At 29.6% G+C, this 19128-nt stretch overlaps 2 protein-coding genes across 2 annotated transcripts; one reads left to right on the top strand and one right to left on the bottom strand.

Annotated features, from left to right (window-relative positions):
- Nucleotides 1–4276: 4276 nt before the first annotated feature.
- On the bottom strand, nt 4277–5549 carry LOC107460572 (probable WRKY transcription factor 53). The gene is made up of 3 exons (XM_016078941.3): nt 5192–5549; nt 4982–5110; nt 4277–4861 (listed from the first exon to the last, which is right to left on the bottom strand). The coding sequence occupies exons 1-3, from the start codon at nt 5518–5520 to the stop codon at nt 4288–4290; spliced, it is 1032 nt and encodes a 343-aa protein (XP_015934427.1). The 5' UTR covers nt 5521–5549; the 3' UTR covers nt 4277–4287.
- Nucleotides 5550–13834: 8285 nt separating this feature from the next.
- LOC107460627 (RNA polymerase sigma factor sigE, chloroplastic/mitochondrial) lies at nt 13835–18756 on the top strand. The gene is made up of 6 exons (XM_016079018.3): nt 13835–13991; nt 14826–15573; nt 15658–15804; nt 15899–16135; nt 16248–16511; nt 18315–18756. The coding sequence occupies exons 2-6, from the start codon at nt 14890–14892 to the stop codon at nt 18510–18512; spliced, it is 1530 nt and encodes a 509-aa protein (XP_015934504.1). The 5' UTR covers nt 13835–13991; nt 14826–14889; the 3' UTR covers nt 18513–18756.
- Nucleotides 18757–19128: the final 372 nt, after the last annotated feature.

Here is a 19128-nt window from a genome sequence, read left to right as displayed (position 1 = left end):
CTTTAACATGAGGCTACAGTAGGGATTATTATTAAATTCATTGCTAGATTGTAGTTTATGTATTAGTTAGTGTACTTTAATATAACCAGTGTAGAGTGATGACTCTCTTGTAATTCTTCACCACTGTACTACTGTGTTAACCAGCTTTAATTTCATTTCGTCAATTCTTTATTTTTGTTCCAAAATTGAAATACAGAAGCAGTGTTAGCACGTACCGTAGAGTGAATTGTTAGCATATACAGAAAATTTTGGTGAAATTAAATTTGCGTGACTGTTCTTTAATTAACTTCAATAAATAAATATTACAAAAAAAGATTACATACATTGGACTGAAAAAGAATAAAATTAAAGGAATATGGATTCTCTCATGTTGATTTAAACAATGACATTATCATATTTACATCTCTATTATTGATTTAGCTGTTTAAGAAAAATAATAAATAATCGAGAGTAAGTTTTTGTCTTTTTAGATGAATTTCATTAATTAATAGAATAAGTACAAAATATTCTAATTTCTGTTCTTGTTAGACTTAGCAAAAGTTCATCGAACCAGCTTATTTAATCCATAAAAAAAAAGATCAAACCTAAAAATTGAGTCCATAAAAAATATCCGCGTAAACTCTTTTCGTTTAACTTGTAGACTTTGACAGAACGGATTGAATTAATTAGCATCCGAATGTATATATATATTTTTTACATAAAGTAAAAGAATTAAATATATATTTTATTTTTAAATTAATTTTTTTTAAGTTTATGAATTTTATCGAATATTTCGTAAACCTAATTGATTATGTAGTTATAAATTTTATTTTTTATTTTAAATAATTTGATAAAAAAAATTAAAAGAATATGGTGAGCAGCACGCAAAAAAGAAGGCACAAGCTAAAACTTTGGACCGCGTATTCGGCCCACTTATTGGCGGAGCAGGAGCCAATTTTTCTGTTTGCCACTCTTGTTTCTTATATCTTAGATGAAACTAACTTTTAGGCTTAACTAGTAGCTCACTTTTATATAAATAAACTTATCATTTCTACCTATAAATATTTCGAATAATGTTAACAAATTTACTAACAAAAAATAAAACTGGTTGTGTATACATGAAAGATGGATTTCGATTGATAAAGCTATTGAAATCCTAAAATTTTTTAAAAAATTCTAAAATATTCCTCCTAACCTAACCTACACTAACTCCTAATTCTTAACCCTTCATCACTATCACCCCAATCTCAAATCCTTTGCCACCATCACTTAAATATCTTTCCTCGTCTAATTCTTATTCCTAGCTATCACTAGGCCACCACCACCATTGTCGCAGTCACCCCACCACCACCAATGGTCGTCTATTTCTCTTTATTACCACCGTCATACTGTTACAGAGTTCTCATTGGTTCTTCTACGACTTCATCTTTTATTCGCTTCTCCTGACAAAAAATTTCACCACACTCTTCTCACCACGACGAACCATTTTTGAATTGGTAGGGCCAAGAATTTTTTTTTTTTGCTTATAGTTTTCAAGTTTTGTCCATTTTAGGATTAATCCAAGACAATTAGGGTTAGTAATCATACCAAGTGAGAATTTTTCAAGCATGGCTAGAGTTGCATATTCATTTAGTGTTCATAATTTCTCAACTTCAATTGAAAACCACGCAAATGACACTAATTTTTGAGAGGGTTTACGTGTGGGGTGGCGTGTATTTGAAGCCACATGTGATGGAGAGAGCTAGGAAGAAAAAAGTGGAGCTGAGAATAAATAAAGTAGAATAGAGTTTAAACTCCATATTATAATTCTATTAGCAAGTTTAAATTCTCTCTAAAACTCAATCCTATTTTATTCGTAGATTGAGAATTTCTTAACCTTAATCCTATTCGCACTTTAAAATTTAACATCTGATCCTACTCGATTCTACCTACAACAAATCAATATTTTTAATCAAACTCAATATTTAATAATTTCATATTTCATAAATATACTAATAAAATAAAAAATATAAAATTAAGTTCATATTAAAATTAAAAATAAAATTATAATAATAAAATTCATATTAAAATTATAAAAGAGAGAAGATGTAGATTCAATTTCCATTAACTTTATATACATGTATAATAATTTTTAATTATGCAGTATAATATATCAGAAGTACGGATAAATAGAGAAGAATTAAGCATAAACCCGCACCAGATTCTATTTATAGCTCAATTCAATCCGCTACGAGTCGGATTACCAACCCTACCTAAATGTATTTGGATTAGATTGAATAGTATCAAATAAAATTAGTATTGTCAGCTCTAGAGAAGAGCACTTCTACCACAAAGAAGAATGAGGGTTTTGTGAATGTGAATGTTAGTGTGGTATGGAAAAGGTAAAAATTGAGGACATGAAAAAGACGGCAAGAAAGGATTTGGATAATGATAGTGAAGGGTTGTGATTGAAATAGTGACAATGAAAAGTTGGAGATTAGAAATTAACAGTGAAGTAAGTTAGGTCAAGACTCAAGAGGAGTAGTTTAAAAATTTTGAATTATTTTTTGATATTTGAGTAATTTTATTAAATGAAATTAATTTTTTATAAATATAAATTTTTTTTCAACATTCTAAATTAAATATTTGTGGATAAAAATAATAATTTATTTTTTATATATATAAAAAAGATTCTTTAAAATAAAAATATCTGTAAAATAATAATAAAAGATTAATTACGGTTAAATTTACAACTTTTATTATACGTTAATCTTATAATTTTGATTTAAAATTGATTAGATGTTTCATTTTTTTTTCACTTTCAAAAAATTTTGACCACCCTAAACTTTTGATAACAACCCTTGTAATTTTGTTTTTGGACATCAACCTGTGTGTTTATATGTCTAAGTTGACTTGAAAGACCAATTAAACTCTTAAAATAGTTTAAACCTGCATTTATTTTTTTATAAAGTAATACCAAACTAAACAGAGAAGAGCCGCTTCAATAATTAATTTATAACCAGGACAAAAAAAAAATAAGAAAAGATTATGAAGATAGCAAATCCAAGGCCCACTCTATTGGATTTCATGAGTGGTATAGTTCAGAACAACACATCAAATTTGAAGCCCATATATCATTGAACTTGTTAGCAATATTGAGCCTTAATTCCATTCATGGTCAACCCCCATTCATGGTGGAAAAGGAACAGTTTGGGGACTTAATTAATTGACCGATAATAAAGATTGATTTCCTTTTGAAATAAGTTAAATGAGACCAGTTCAACGACAAACTTTCAGTTAAAGGTCTATGATAGTAATAATTATTCATTTGTTTATTTATTTTTAAAATAATAGTAACATTTTATTCACAAAATTTATCATATAATCCCCTCTTCCTTATTTATCAGCATAATTAAGTAGCACAAATTTCATACATTTTTACGAAGGAAAAGTATAGGGTACCAACATATTATCTGTCAATTTATTGCCAACAATAATTAATTATTATATTTTAAACACATATATAAAGAGACACATCCAGAAAATATATCTATAAAGACACTTCTATTAAACACAGCCATAAAAAATACATTTTTATTAGACACATCCACGAAGACACATCCATTAAACATAGTTATACATAAGAGTTGGCAGATGTTGGCAGAAATGCTGTTGGTAACGTAGCGAAACCGTTTTACGAATCATAAAAAAATTAGGCTGATTCTTTCTTGAAACCTTAATTAAGAACATCAAAACACTAAATTGACAAAATTTGGAAAGAAATACTAATGCATTATTGTCTTTTTTCTAGTAAAGCTAAAATTCTTCTATCCAAAGTCGAAGTCAAAATTAAAAAAAAGGATAAAAGTACATTTAAAAAAGATAAAAAATTTTATATGTATTCTAAAGATATATTTTAAAAATACTATAAAAATGATTTTATTAAAAATAATTTTTTTATACTTTCAATACATTAAATTTATTCAAATTTTTTAATTATTATTATGTTAAAAAATATCTTTAAAATACAAAATAACTAAGTTGTACCTTGAGTTGCCTATGAGAAGAAACGAAAAGTTACCTTAGAACAAAATAATATTAGAATTATATTTCACATTATATTCCTAAGGTACAAGTAGTTAAAGATTCTTAAAAACAAATACATGAAAATACAAAGTTTTTCCTTCCTAGAAGCCAGAAAAGTCTGCAACTTCATAGCAGATAAAAGAAAGAAATTAAAATACAACTCTATTATTTTAATTTCTTAATTTTTATTCACTACTTCTCAGAATTGTGAATAGTCAAAATCATTTCTTCTAAAAACTTAAACTAAGGAAAAAATTGTGGGTTACCGAATGTGAAGTTGTTATGACCGTCCAAATCAAATTGGTCAAAGGAAAAGTCTAATCCAACGGTTGGTGAGTTTGAATTTGAAGCAGAGATCATATCATTGATCTGATTCCCAGAAGTCATTGAGAATTGGCTTATCCCAGAAGTAGCAGGGGACATATAGGAAGGAAAATTATTATCACCAAGCATAGGTTGAGGTTGTGGTGGTGGTGTTTGTGATGAGAAAACATGGTTTGAATTACTAGGGAAGTTGAAGGAAGAACAGTTATCCAGATTCTCTGTTTGGACCCTCAACCCTGCTCTGAGGTTCAAGAGTAATTCATTCATCATAGGTGGTTGTTGGTCAAGGCTTTGCAGAACATTATTGTTTGTGTTCCTTGGACTAGTTGTGGGTGCAGGAAGTGAAGCACTGTTGGATGATGATGAAGCCATGGTGCATGTGTGTGATCCTCGGTATGTGATTTCGAACATGTTGGGGTCTTCATCGGATCTTTGCACTTGCTTTGTTGCCAAGCATCCTTGAACATTTCTGTGTGTGCACCTATAGTACCCTCTGCATACACGTATGTACACAAACTTTATAAAATATTTAATTCTAAATTTACTAAGATTATAAAATAGAATAAAATAGTGGTATATAAAAAATGTTACAGTGGAGTTTAATTTACTATACCTTGGATAGGTGGCTCCAAGAATGTCTTTCTGGCCGTATTTTCTCCAACTGTATCCATCGTCAAGAGGCCCTTCCACTCCCATTCCCGGACCAACTCGAATCTGTTTTGTCCATCTTGGCAAACTCTTCCTGGAAAACTAACTTGCATCATGTTATTCACGCATGCCACGTGTAATTTGTTAAATGCTACTGTTAGTATAATTTTTGTACCTTTTTTTGGAAGCATTGGGATCGTGATCCCTTAAATCTCTATCGGAGTCTTCACTGCCGGCGCTCAAAGGTGGAGACTCTTGGGACATTCTGATTGCAGGTGAGATTGAGGGGTCCACGGCGGCGGCGGGTGGCGGTGTCCATTTGAGGATGTGGAGGGCGTTTTCAAAAGCAGAGATAATGTTTTGGATCAACAAGTCACGGGTTTCATGGGGAGTGGAAGCCACGTGAAGATGGATTTGGAGCTGTCTCGCCAGTTCCAAACCTTGTACTAGCTCCTCTCTCAACTTCTTCGTTTCTCCCAATCCCATCATCATCATCTTCTCCATTATTATTATTATGCCACAGAATAAATGGCTCTTCGTTTTTAAGTAACAACAATGAGCATGGAGATGATATATGTATATAGGAGAAAAATAAAGTGTGGGAAAACAGAGAAAATAGGTAATGGAAATGAAGAAAGTTTAATTTGACCAAGAGAAAAAGAAAGAAAAAGAGACGAGTGAGAGAGATTTTCTTTGCTCGGACTAGTCTTTGGTCATAGAATGGCACAAGGATATGACCACTTCTACGCACATATTAACACCCTTATTTTATTTCTCGTTGACCCCTCATATCATATATCATTCATTTCTTTTTCTTGCATCAAATCATTACTCTTATCTTAAGTCTCCCATCCGCAGTTAAAACTTAAAACAACAAATAAATAAGTTACAAGAGTATTATAATGTAGTTGTGGAGGTTTAAAAATATGAAGAAAAGAAGGTCAAAGTTTATGCACCGAGGAGACTAGGAATCTTCAAACAATGTTCCGCGTCGTTACTAGGAGAGTCTAGGGCCACTACTGTGCTACTCTTGCTGCTTGCATTTTACGTTTCGAACCCTACCAGCTTCTCATGCCACGTCATCCTGCCACGTCTACACCCGTCACTCTTACCTTCCATAATTAGGGTTTTTTTCTTGCTATTTTTGGTAAGACACTAATAAAAAACCTAACTACATATAAATCAATTCAAAAATATTAAATATATATTAAAAATTAATCATTAAATTAATTATTATGTATTTATGTAAAAAATAAAGATAATAACTAAACTTTTAAAGAGAATATGCATTATGTACATTTATGTTTATAATATTCTTTTTTTTTTATTATTCTAAAACAAACAATCTTCATCACTTTTTTTCCCAACTTTCTTCTTCATCTTAGCATTATCCTTTCTTATTACTTAGGAATCTAGATACTTAACTTTCCATTCCTAATAATAATATACCTCTGTCTAAAGAAAATTCTTAATTATTAGTTTATTACATTTCAATTTATATTTAATATTTTTTAATTTTTAGCATCTACGCAATCCAACATAATTAACAATGATAAGAACTAAGGTTGAATATACGGTGAACAAACAGTATAAAAATAGGACATAGTAAAAAAAATATTAGGTGAATAAATTATCTTTGTAATTAAATTTAATTAAATTTTTTTATTTTTTTTAACTAAAATTAAAAAAAAAGATAAATAGGTCACTGACTTTTTGTCCTGCGAATATTTTTATCTTTGACCATTTAAAAATACTTTTAAACCCCTTACCTCTTTTAAAGTTGGACATATTAATCCATTCGTTCAAATGGCTCCACCAGATCTAATGAAAAAGTCTGACGTGACTTCCGTTCTAATGACCTGGCGTTACAGGTGCACAAGTGGCATATAAGTGGAAGAATGGTTTTTAAAATTGGACAAATAAGTTTCTCTCCCTCAAAACTACATGGTTCCGAGTGGCAGCCCTAATCATTAAATTGATTGCATTTGTTCGTGTAGGCTAGTGGTGAGAAGTTCTAGCTACATCAACAATGGCCACCAATGGAGCATCATCAACCTCAAGAAGAAGAGTAAATAGAGTAAGATAAGAAAATTCAGCCTCAAACTCAGTTCCATGTGTTGTGCATGCTGGAGACCTAAACGACGGCGTTATCCCGAGGTGCTTCTGTGGAGTTTGTGCAATAATATTTGTCGAGAATCATTAGCAACCCTAACAGAATCTTCTTGGGTTACGCATTCTATAAGGTAAGTTAAAAAAAATTGTTTTGGTTTGATTTGAAATGGTTTTAGATAGTAGATAATTTTGGAAATTTTGACAGGAAAAGCAACCGCATTGCAAATTTTTTGTTTGAGTCAATGAGCATCTTGCTAGAATTGAAAGCAATGGTTGTATCTCTGATAAAATGCACTTGGGTGAAAAAGATGTTAAAGTTGTTGAAGAGAAAGAGAAACTAGATGTTTGGATCATAGGATGGTTGTTTTGGAGGAGAAGATTATTGCTTTAGAGAAGAAGAAAAATTCATTAGCTTGGTGTATTAGGATAATTTTATGTGTTGTTTATGTTGTTTTTTATGTACGTAATGCTTGAGAAACAGAAATCAAAAAAGAAAATAGGTTGTTCTAGATTTTTGTTGTGTATTGAAATATGCCATTTAGACTATTATGTATCCTGTAATTTAAATGCAATTCAAACTATAATATCAGTATGATATTCAAATTATGTTGTCAATATCTAAAAAAACATTGAAACATTGAAAAAATAGACTTAAAAATTACATACATAAACTTCAAAAGTTGATGTTTAATAACATAAACAAGTTTGTCATAGGCAAAGTATCCTAAACTTCATAAATGAAAGCTTCCCAAAAAGAACAAGTCTCCTGAAATGCATAATTTTATGAAGCTTAACATCACAAAAGTAAGCCTCAAACACATAATATAGATCTTAATATGCAAATATGCAAAAATAAGTCTACTAATTAAAATGCACATTTTAAATTTCCTAAAAGTTATTACAAGACATAATGGGATGGCCAAAATCACGTACTTCTTCACTTTTTTGGATTGATGGAGGATAGATTAAGGATAAATTTGAACAATCTTATTGTGGCAGTACTTGCCGCTTCCAATGTCTCCTTGGTAGCTGTTGTACTTAATCCTGGGATGACTTGAAGTTAAGGTGGATGTGGGCCAACCGTAAGTTGATGTAGGTGTGAAGCACTTTGAACTTGAGACTGTGGTGGTCCCAGTTGAATTAGAGGTGGGAGTAGACAAGAGCAAAGTGGAGCTGGTGGTTTGAATATCTTTTTTTTAGACCTCATCTTTGATGAATTATGTTGAACTTTTTGGTAGATTATGGATAGAACTTTGATTGAAGGTTTAAATGGAGTTTTTCTGGTTACAAGACTTGACCTGATTTAGTGTGCCACTGGAGCTGTTGTTGTAGGTCTTAGTATTGCTGCCACAGGAATTGAAGGACTTGTGGTCACAACACTTGAGACTTGGTTAAAAAATTCAGAAAATAGCAAATATAAATACTAGAATTGTGAAAAGTGCATAAAACAGCGACTAAAATCACATAAGAAATGTACAAAATGGTAAAAGAAAAGTTACATGCAAAGCACTAAGTAAGAAATGCACGTTAACAAGGTGATCGAAAAAGGAAAAGAAAAAGAGACAAAGAATCCTTACCAAAATTTTGTTTGCTAAAATTTGAAATGCAGGAAAAGTATTCTGGAAATACTTGTAGGAAGCTAGTATCTTACTTTTGAAATGGCAAAATAGAAAGAGGAAGAAGAAAAGTAAAAGAAGGAGAATCCCTTTAAGAGAGAAGAAGAAATTTTTTTGGGTAAGTAAAATTAAAGTAAAGATTATTAAATTAGAAATTAAAATAACTTTGATTAATGGCTTGACGGTTCGTAAAACGAAAGGAATTATAACCGTGTCAAGAGAGCTAAAGTAAATTGTTCAGCTTTTTTTACGAACCCTTCAGAATTTCAATTAGAAGACATTTCCCAAGTCTAATTTCACAAATTCAGATACTCTCAACGAAGTCATTAAAGTCATGAGCCCGAATTGGGGCACTGTTCTAGACAAATAATGGCATAATGAAATAATGAGAATCTGATGTTATGAGATAACATTAGATACAACGCAATGATTACGCAATTAAGTTATGAAATCGCCAAAACATGGCATTAAGAGCACGACATAAAGACAGTCAATGTAGGAAAAACGATAATTTCATAAAACAATAATAAAAGGAAAGAGAACTCGACAAATAAACTCCGAATAAAATCATATTATCAAAATATATTACTAATTTAAATATCGAAGTGTCTTATAAATTGTCTTTTAATCTGGTTTTGCACTCACTAAAATTAAAATCTCTAACTTTTAATTTCTCCTGTTCGTGATCTCCACTCCTACTACGAACAGAAGTTTAATTAATTCTTGGCTAGGTATTTGCTTAGCTCTATTGTCTAATGTCTAGCTAGCTAGTATTATTGGTTACACAAGATTCTGCACAATAATATGAATCTGAAACATAATCCAAGTCTTAATCACCTTATTAAATTGCTCCATTGTCTCACCTTATTCGGATGACTACATTGGTCAAACATGAAGCTTCTGACGAATGATCTTTGCCGTATAATTAATATGAAAAAATAAGGTTAAATTTTTCTAAAATAAAAAAGAAAAATTGATAAGGTGAAAATCACTTTCATAATTATATTATTAGATGAAGCATATATATTATGCCATGCAAGACTAGTCACTTTTCCCTTGCACAGTTGCACTCAATCCTCTATTCACTTATAATCAGCTGATTATTATTTATTTATCTTAAGGATTCTAAATGTGTTCCTTTTTTTTTTCTGACTGAGGAGTCTAAATGTTTGAATAAAAATTAAAGTTATTTCTAGAAATTAATTAAGTAAAATCATAAAACGTGACTTTAGCTTATAAGTACTCGTGGTCAAATTTTATAATATAGTATACTAGTATAGCAGTACATATTAATGCATTAAGTACGTAACACCGTCCATCCCCTTTGAACGATTCAAATTCAAGGAACCAATCTGAATTAGACTCCTACCTAAAAGAATAATCTAGAACTAGACCAAGTCAGATTTGTTTATAATTGGCAACAATGTCCCAGGAGTGGAAACACAATCCCCTGTCCATGAAAAAAGGAACTAAAACCACATATAAGTATCAGTTGGCATGCATGAAAATTTTTTCTTTTTCTTTTTTTCACAATCTTAAGAAGTCTTGTGTATAAATTAAATGTATGGTACGTAGGAACTGTGAGGAAGCAACCTAGAAAAACAAAAGGTTTGGAAAGCCGCAAATTATACGGGCCGTATAATACAGGGTTTAGATTGTTGTGGGCCTTCTAGACCCAACAACCCCCCTTTGCATGTAGGGGCGTGTGGAATGTGCAATAGTTACTGACTAATTTGCGCCTGTATCATGCGCTCAAAACCAGGTCAAACCCTTCATGGGGGTTGTTTCTGTCATTTCATAAACTTGGCATCCCTGGCCGCCAAGTTGTTACATGTGTCATGTGTGGATTGGAAAAAAAAATCAATCATTAAGACTTTTCAGGACAGATGGCAGTACATTTGGGAGATTTGCTTGTGAAAAGAATGTAGACCAGTGGAACATGAGTTTAGCTTGGAGGAATAACAAACTAGAAGTTGATCTTAGGATTTTAAAAATATGGATTAGTATTTTGAGTATGTTTATTTGTTTGCTGGTATCTATGAGTGTTGTGTATGGCCTAAGTGTGGCTAAATGGTGATTGATGATTGGTTACTTATGTAATTTCCCAAAAAAATGTAAAATGAAATTTTGTCAATGTATTCTGTTGTTAATTTGTCTTTTCACAAAAAAGTAAATATAAAATCATACTATTAATATTGTATATTGTAGGAGTGGTAAAACGGGTCGAATCCGTCGGACCGACCCGTTGAACTCGCTAAAAAGGCGGGTTGGACTAGAATTTGGAACCCGCCAAATAAAAAAAATTCGCTAAACCCACACCACCAAATTTGCGGGTTTTGGCGGGTGGGATGAGTCAGCGCGCTAGGCCAAAGACTTTTATTTTATTTTATTTTATTATTAAATAAAAGAGTAATTACTGTTACAAAATTAATAATTATATAATTTTCAAATATTTTTTTATTTTTTATTTTTATTCTTCTTTTAGTTATTAACTTTATTTATTTTATTTCACAATTTTGTATATATGTTCAAATTATGTGACTTATTTTTTAAAATAAAGAGGTTCTATTGACAAATATTATTTTAAACAATTTCATTGAGGTTAAAAATTGAAAAAATAATAAAAAATATATTATAATTTGACTATTTTTTATTTATATTTGATTTTTTATTATTTTTTTATTAGTTTTAATAAATTTTATTTTAAAAAAATCAAGCGGGCTAATCCGCCAGCCCACCAATCCACTATAAAACTAATATTTTAAATCCATTTTAGTTAGCGGGGCAAGGCGGGACGAATTAGGATGGACCGGCCCGCTTTGCCACCCCTAATATATTGCATTTTTTACCACTTCCTTTTATAAAAACAAACTTTAAAAAAATAGCAAGAACAACATTGATAAACTGAAATATACAATTTGCCTCTGTAAATATTAAGTCATTACATTTAGTAACAATTGACTAACCATATGTCACCAAACATGATGTTTAAAATAAGCATAATCACATGATAATATAAAGACTACAATCATTTTCTAAAAAAAGAAATCATCCATCAATTCTTCTTTTTTGGAGGTTTGAATCTTGGTGTAGGAACAAATTTCATAAATTCTGCCAACTTTAAAGTTGTATCTAAACTTGCTCTTTGCATAGGGTTAACACTTTCTGAATTTGGAGTTGGAGTGACTTTGCTCTTAGGGGGCAACTTGTGTTGTCTTGCTGCTGGAGTGACCTATATTTTTCTAATTACAGGTTCAGTTTATTATAATGCAAAAGCTATGAATAATAATTGTTGATAAAAAAACAAAAACAATATAACTTGTTCCACAAATTTTGGCTAAAAATAAGTTGGTTGAGTGAGGTCAATCTTCGAAGTTTGTGGTGAAGCAACATCTTTTTTAAAGGTCATTTTGAGTTTTTACTCCAGTTTCTCTTTTCTTTTGGCTCAAATAAGTTATCAACCAAGTTTTGAATTTGGATGTGGTTGTTTAGAGAAAAACAAACTGCCACTGTGTTAAGACCTCGATCACAAAGTCATTTTAGTCTGAGGTCATAGATAAATGCTCTTATTGGATCAACATGTCTATATTAATAGAAAAACATTCAAGCTATCGTATTTTTCTTAAAAGAAAATAGGTAGAGTCAATATTCTTCAATTAATATTGTAATTGATATTTATTATTTAAAATTAAATATAAACAAAATAAAACTAAAAATAATTAAGACATTTATAACTTAACTAAAATATTTAAAAATCAAATAAAATAAAACTAATTTAAAATATAAAATTTAATATTAAAAATTTATAATTAAAATTTAAACCTTGATTTCCTTTTTCTCTTTCAATAATGCGCATGTCTAACCATTCAACTTTTATGAGTTGGATATTGAAAGTTCAAACAATTGTTGCCGTGGGTTACCAAAAATTTGCAACAGATAGATCACCAACATCTATGGGTTATGAAGGATCTTGAATAATTAATAAACTGTCTTCACTTACAATCCCAAGTATAATAATTATATTCCTTACTAACTAGATCTCCATGATTTATTAGATTAGGTAGAATAACAAAAGTATTTTTTCTTTTAAAGATTTACATATCAATTTTTTTTATAAAAAAATAAAATTATAGCTCTCAATTAATTTATTACATCAAAATTTTTAAAATTTTTCTCGGTTGAGTACCTTAGAGTGCTTTAAAATACTTGTTTTTAAGAATTATACATTGAATTAACATATAAATTCTTCAATTTTGATACATAATATACATGACATATAATTATTTTGGTATTAAAAATTAAATAAATTTAATTTTTCAATTAGACATATTAATATTCATTAATTACTTAAATATTTAAAAATTTCATTATATTATTTAAAAAATAATTAATTTTTTTATAATTTATATCATATTACAATAACTAACACATCTTCTTTAAAGATAGGATCGGAAATGCCAATAATCCAAGGTACATGAAATTAAATTCTAGAAACACATTTTTTTATCTCTCGGCCTACTCTATTTTTCCAAAATTATGATCTCCATTAAAAAAACATGCGCTCTTAATTTCTAATTCATTTATAACTCAATATTATTCCGTCACAAACTCAAATATAATGAAATATTTATCCGTTTTTACATTTTATAATGTGTAATTGCATTATATAAATTTTTAAAAATAATTCTAAAATATTTATAATAAAAAATCAAATTTAATATTTTTAAATAATAAAATAATTTTATTTTGATATAAATTTTTAATCCTTAAATTATATTTTTTACATGATATAGTATAGATCTGTATATATAAAAATGAAATTTAATGATAAAAAAACCTAATAAAACATAGTATAACACATTATCATGGTTATTAACGTGCTACGTATTTAAGACAGAACCTCAAGCGAAAGTTTTCAGTTTCAAAGCTAAGAACCAACCACGTGCCAAACAATGTCATCCACAATTATTTTCAGAAATATCTGATCTCCCACTCCAAAAATGCCACGTTGTCACTTCTTCATCTTTTTTCTGCCAGCAAATTCAGCAAATTCATGTTAATTTTTGGAGAAGCAAAATTTGTGGACGTAATAATTCTCGTATTTTGCATTTTCTTTTATAATACAGAGTCATCAACAACCATAGGTTCTTCTCTCTCACATTCTTAGGTTCTCAAAGTTCTGAGTGATCTTCTCTGGTTTAGAAAATCTACTTTGGATTTGATTCTGCTACTTCCTGCACATCAAAGGTATACTACTGCTGTTACACACTTGATCATTGATTTATATCATTTTTTAGTTTTTAGATATGTTTGATTAACAATCGTTATAGAAATGACTATTTCATTTCAAAGAATAGTAAGACATTAAGATTATTTTGACTGCAAGAAATCTGGTTAGTTCATAAAGTATTATCTCAATTTACTTGGCTAAAAACATAGATATCAATCTTTCATTTTGTACCATCGTTTGTAGTTCTTAACCGTATTCTTTGATAAGAGTTCCAGAGATTATAAGCTGCTCGAATTACTGCTAAAAGCTGCAGAATTACTCCTAAAATACCTCTAAAAAAATGATTCTAGATTTTAAAATTGCATATTCTTTATTGTAGTTTGTCTTTGAACGAATAAAATACCATTCATATAAATGTACTCAGTACTCAAAAGGTAAGAAGAACACAAAATCTAAATGAGCCTATGAAGATTTACTAATAATCTACAGATTAAAATTTATATAAATGCTCTCTATACAAAAGATAAGAAGAAAATGAAAGTTGAAAAGAGTTCGATGAATATTTTTTAATACATAAAAAATCTGTTATCTGGTAAGTAATTAAAATTGTTTTACTTCTAGAATGTTGTAAGCACGCAGTATTATTGTGTTTTTGAGTGAGAAATAGCATGTACCATGTGACGATTCTGGTTTTTTTAATCAATTTTTAGTCTTTTGGTTTGATTAATAACTTCTCTGTTTAATATTCTTGTTAAATTAATAATAAAAGTACATTGATGATTAATTAAGAGATTCTTATGTTCTTTCCTTTAAAATTCATAGTAGTGCATTTTGCTCTTATGTTGTTGCAGAATCTGGGCGTTGAAAAATTGTCATTTTCTCTCACAAAGCTTTTGTAACACGGTGGTGGTATATATGGGAGTTGTGACTGTTTCTAGCTCAGCTGCCAGGACACCACTAGGATTAAATACAAAGTTTAGCACTCATGGATCTACCCTGAAGAGGCCTTTAATCGTAGCATTTAAAGGAGATAAGCACAATGATTCGGCACTGATTGCGACGAAAGAGAAAGTTCCTATCCACATTGAAATGGAGAAAAGTAATAATAAGAAACGGATGGGAAAGACTAACAAATCACCCAAGCGAGGGAGAACTATCTCTACAGAGGAATCTGCGCTGTTGGATGTCGACTACAACGAGGCTGCTGCCATACTTGAAAACATATACAAACTTAGCTCTGCATCCGAAACTCACAATGCAGAATATATAGATACTAAGACCAAGAGAGTGTTGCGTCGGGGGAAGAAGATTGCTGATAAAGAAGGGGAGTTAAACAATAATGATAGGACCAGGGTGATTAGAAATAGAAATTCCAAGGCAAAACGACTAAGTCTTGATAAGAGGATTGCTTTGAAAAACAACATTCCCACTCTAAAGAAAAGAAATGTTAAGGATAACAGTGAGAAGATTGAGGAACTTGTTAGGGAATATTCAGCATCTACAGATCTTGTTAGTTTGGACTGGAAGAAAATGAAAATACCTCCGGTTCTTCCTTCTTCAGAGCATACTTGGTTGTTCAAGTTGATGCAACCTATGAAGGTAATTAAGTAGTTTAGTCAACAAAGTTATTGTCTTCCTTTTCTTAGATGAATTTACATTAAAAAGCATTATTGTTATTTTCAGGCACTTCTTCAAGTGAAAGAGGATTTGCAGAAGGAGCTAGGTAGAGAACCTACAGAGGCTGAATTAGCTGACGCAACAAATATGAACGTTTCTCAAGTGAAGAAAACTATAGAGGTCGGCCGAGCTGCAAGAAACAAGCTCATCAAGGTAATTTAAGTTTTTTCTTTTTTTTTCAAATCTTTTGCAGCATGGTTTAATAATATGATTTGGATATTGAGAATCTTGGTTGAATCTATTGCAGCACAACCTCCGGCTTGTGTTATTTGTGATCAACAAATATTTTTCGGATTTTGGCAATAGCCCACGGTTTCAAGATCTGTGTCAGGCAGGAGTTAAAGGTCTCATTACATCAATTGATCGTTTCGAGCCGAACAGAAGATTCCGGCTATCCACCTATGGATTGTTTTGGATAAGACATTCCATCATTCGTTCAATGACCCTCTCAAGCTTCACACGTGTTCCCTTTGGACTTGAATCAGTATGTTACCTAGATCATTTTTCATTAGCAATAATGTAGGCTAAATTTGTGATTCTTGAATTTCTTCTTATCAACTTGATTGCGTAAACTCTGATAATTTGTTTTTGAACAGGTTAGGGCAGATATCCAAAGAGCTAAACTGGAGTTGAAGTTTGAGCTTCAGAAGCAGCCAACAGATGAAGAAATAATGGAGAGAGCTCAAATCTCCCCAGAACGATACTATGATGTAATGAAGGCATCAAAATCCATTCTTTCCTTGAATGCGCGGCATTCAACCACACAAGAGGAGTTTATAAATGGGATTACTGACGATGATGGTGTCAACGGTGATAATAGAAGGCAACATGCTCTACTAAGGCTTGCTCTTGACGATGTGGTATGTGCCAACAACTTAAACTCTTCCAACTTTTTAATTGTTTTCTGAGTTAGTTAACACGCCTCACATCTCTTAACGAATAAAGCAAGGAGTTAGTCATTTTAAAAAACATTATTAATACTGAAAAGAAGATTCATTTTTAAGTATCAAAAATAATAAAGATATATTTGGTTGGTTTATTTTTAAAATATATTTTTAATAGTTTAAAATTACAAAACTATATTTTTATTAAATTATGATTTTAGTTATTTTGATGTAAATAATTTTTTAACAAATAATTTATTAATAAAATAATAAATAAATAAACATTAAAGTTAAAAAATTTTAAAACAGAAAGCCAACTTTCTTGTCAATATTTTTAAATTTTTATGTATTTTTTTTAATTATTAATAGTTTCATAACTGATTGTCGATTTAAAAAATTGTTTTTATAACAAATTATTTTTTTAAACGAAAAAATAAAGGTCAAAATTAAAAAATTTAACAAATACATGTTAATTCGAAGAGTACGTATTCAGTACTGAATAAAATAAAAAAACTCAATCAATACGTGTCTTAATTCTAGTTGGAGCTCTATTTTTTTAATTATCTTGTCTATATACTCAACAATACAAAAATTAAGCCTAAAATAAAAAATTAAATTGGAGGTAAATAATGAATATCTTAATAACAAAACATACAGTGAAAGGAGCAGAAGATGGAAAAGAACATTGGGTGAATGTGGCGTGACAAAAAAAACATAAAAACTAGTAGGAAAGATTTAAGCCTTTATTCCAAATGTTTAATTATTTTATTGGTCATGTAGTTTTGTAAAATTTTTAATTAGTTTATATATATATTTTTTTAATTAGATCTCTTCATCAATTTTTTTTTTAATTAAGTTTCTTTTGACAGTAATTGATTTAATTTTATAGAGACCTAACTAAAAAAAATAATATAGTGTAGGAATTCAAATAAAAGAAAAAAAAAAGTTAAGGACCTAATTAAAAATTTTTTTGATGCAATAACTCAATTATAAGAAAAAAAAGTATAAGAACTTAATTAAAAATTTTATAAAACTATAGGGACTAACAGAGTAATTAAAGCTATCCCAAAATAAAAAACACCATGTTTTGGCTTAAAAATGTTTTCCAAAGTTAAAACTAAAAAGACTGCAAATACGAAAATAGCGTTTTAACTTTGTTCTGTTTTTCAAAAATGTTTTTGTTGAAAATATTTTTAAAATGTTTAATCAATTATATTTACATGTCTTATTTTTATTTTCATCGAAAATGAAAATAAAAATGCTCAAACCAATCAGCTCCTAAGATTTAGGTATAATGAAAGTTATAAATTCAATTATGATTAATTTTTTATTTTATTGTTTTATCAATCTCCTTGTTTTAGATAATCTAAATTCCTCTAGATAATATATAAATTTAAAACAATCTTTATTTTTTTAGTTAATTTTTAGAGATGAATAATTCTAATAGTTTTTAGGAGATTAATTCTATGTATTATCACTAACATTCAACTATGCTGCCATTATAATCAAAAGTCATTAATTTCCACACCCTATCATACCATCTAAGTACATAACAGTTCTTATTAGTTTAGTTATAGTGACCATTATTATTTGTTAAAATTAATGTTTTTTAAATTTTAAAATATTTTAAATTTAAAAAATAAAATAAAAAGTATCACCTTAATTTTAGTAACACTTTTAAGTAGTATCAAAATTGTATAACCACTGTAGTTACTATAATGATAGACTCCATCTAATGATACATGTAAATCTAATGGTCGCTTCTTTCAATGTGTATAGCTTGATTCCCTGAAGCCAAAGGAGAGCTTGGTGATAAGACAAAGATTTGGACTGGATGGTAAGGGAGATAGAACATTGGGGGAAATAGCTGGGAACTTGAACATTTCTAGGGAAATGGTAAGAAAGCATGAAGTCAAGGCTCTCATGAAGCTCAAGCACCCAGCTCGATTGGATTATCTTCGTCGTTATGTTGTATAAAATCCATTAATAATGTATTATTATTATTATTATTACTATTATTACTATGTATATGCCTCTCGCTTCCCTTACACAAATTAAATATTTGTCATGTCTCATTAGCCATACAGTAGTTTGATGTGTTAATCAATTTGTGTCACTGGTCCACACAAAATCATAATTAATCGTATATTCGTCATGTAATTTGTATACCATAGACTTTGAAATTGCATATAAGGTACATAATAATGACAGATACATGTTACATGTAATGTGTCTCGATTATGATTTTTTATTTTTATTTTTAATTACACAACTCTTACACACTATTTGGGGAGGGGGAACGGATTGATTCTATTGATGAACGGACCTGGGTGTGTGGTTTACTCACAGTCTCACAGGCAATTGAATTGTCATTGTGCTATGGCTTTGATAACCTTTTTGATGAGATTATAATTAGTAATATTCCAAGTTATAATACAATATATGCAATGGATTCTTCTCCCAATAAATATTGGAAACCAATTTTTAATATTTATAATTTAAAATTTAAAGTCTATAATTTAAGGTTGAGGCTTTAAACTTTAAAATAAAAATTAATTAGCTGATATAATATTGGCTTTCTTTTTTTTTTTTG

This window comes from Arachis duranensis, chromosome 8 (genome assembly GCF_000817695.3).
Source record: "Arachis duranensis cultivar V14167 chromosome 8, aradu.V14167.gnm2.J7QH, whole genome shotgun sequence".
NCBI classification, from domain to species: domain Eukaryota; kingdom Viridiplantae; phylum Streptophyta; class Magnoliopsida; order Fabales; family Fabaceae; genus Arachis; species Arachis duranensis.
This window is presented reverse-complemented; position numbering and strand designations above follow the sequence as displayed.

Coding starts and splice junctions, on each gene's coding strand:
- LOC107460627 (XM_016079018.3), top strand. CDS start 14,890: ATGGGAGTTGTGACTGTTTCTAGCTCAGCTGCCAGGACACCACTAGGA. Junction 15,805..15,898: donor CAAGAAACAAGCTCATCAAG/GTAATTTAAGTT, acceptor AATCTATTGCAG/CACAACCTCCGGCTTGTGTT. Junction 16,512..18,314: donor GGCTTGCTCTTGACGATGTG/GTATGTGCCAAC, acceptor CAATGTGTATAG/CTTGATTCCCTGAAGCCAAA.
- LOC107460572 (XM_016078941.3), bottom strand. CDS start 5,520: ATGGAGAAGATGATGATGATGGGATTGGGAGAAACGAAGAAGTTGAGA. Junction 5,111..5,191: donor CCCAATGCTTCCAAAAAAAG/GTACAAAAATTA, acceptor TTAGTTTTCCAG/GAAGAGTTTGCCAAGATGGA. Junction 4,862..4,981: donor CTTGGAGCCACCTATCCAAG/GTATAGTAAATT, acceptor ACGTGTATGCAG/AGGGTACTATAGGTGCACAC.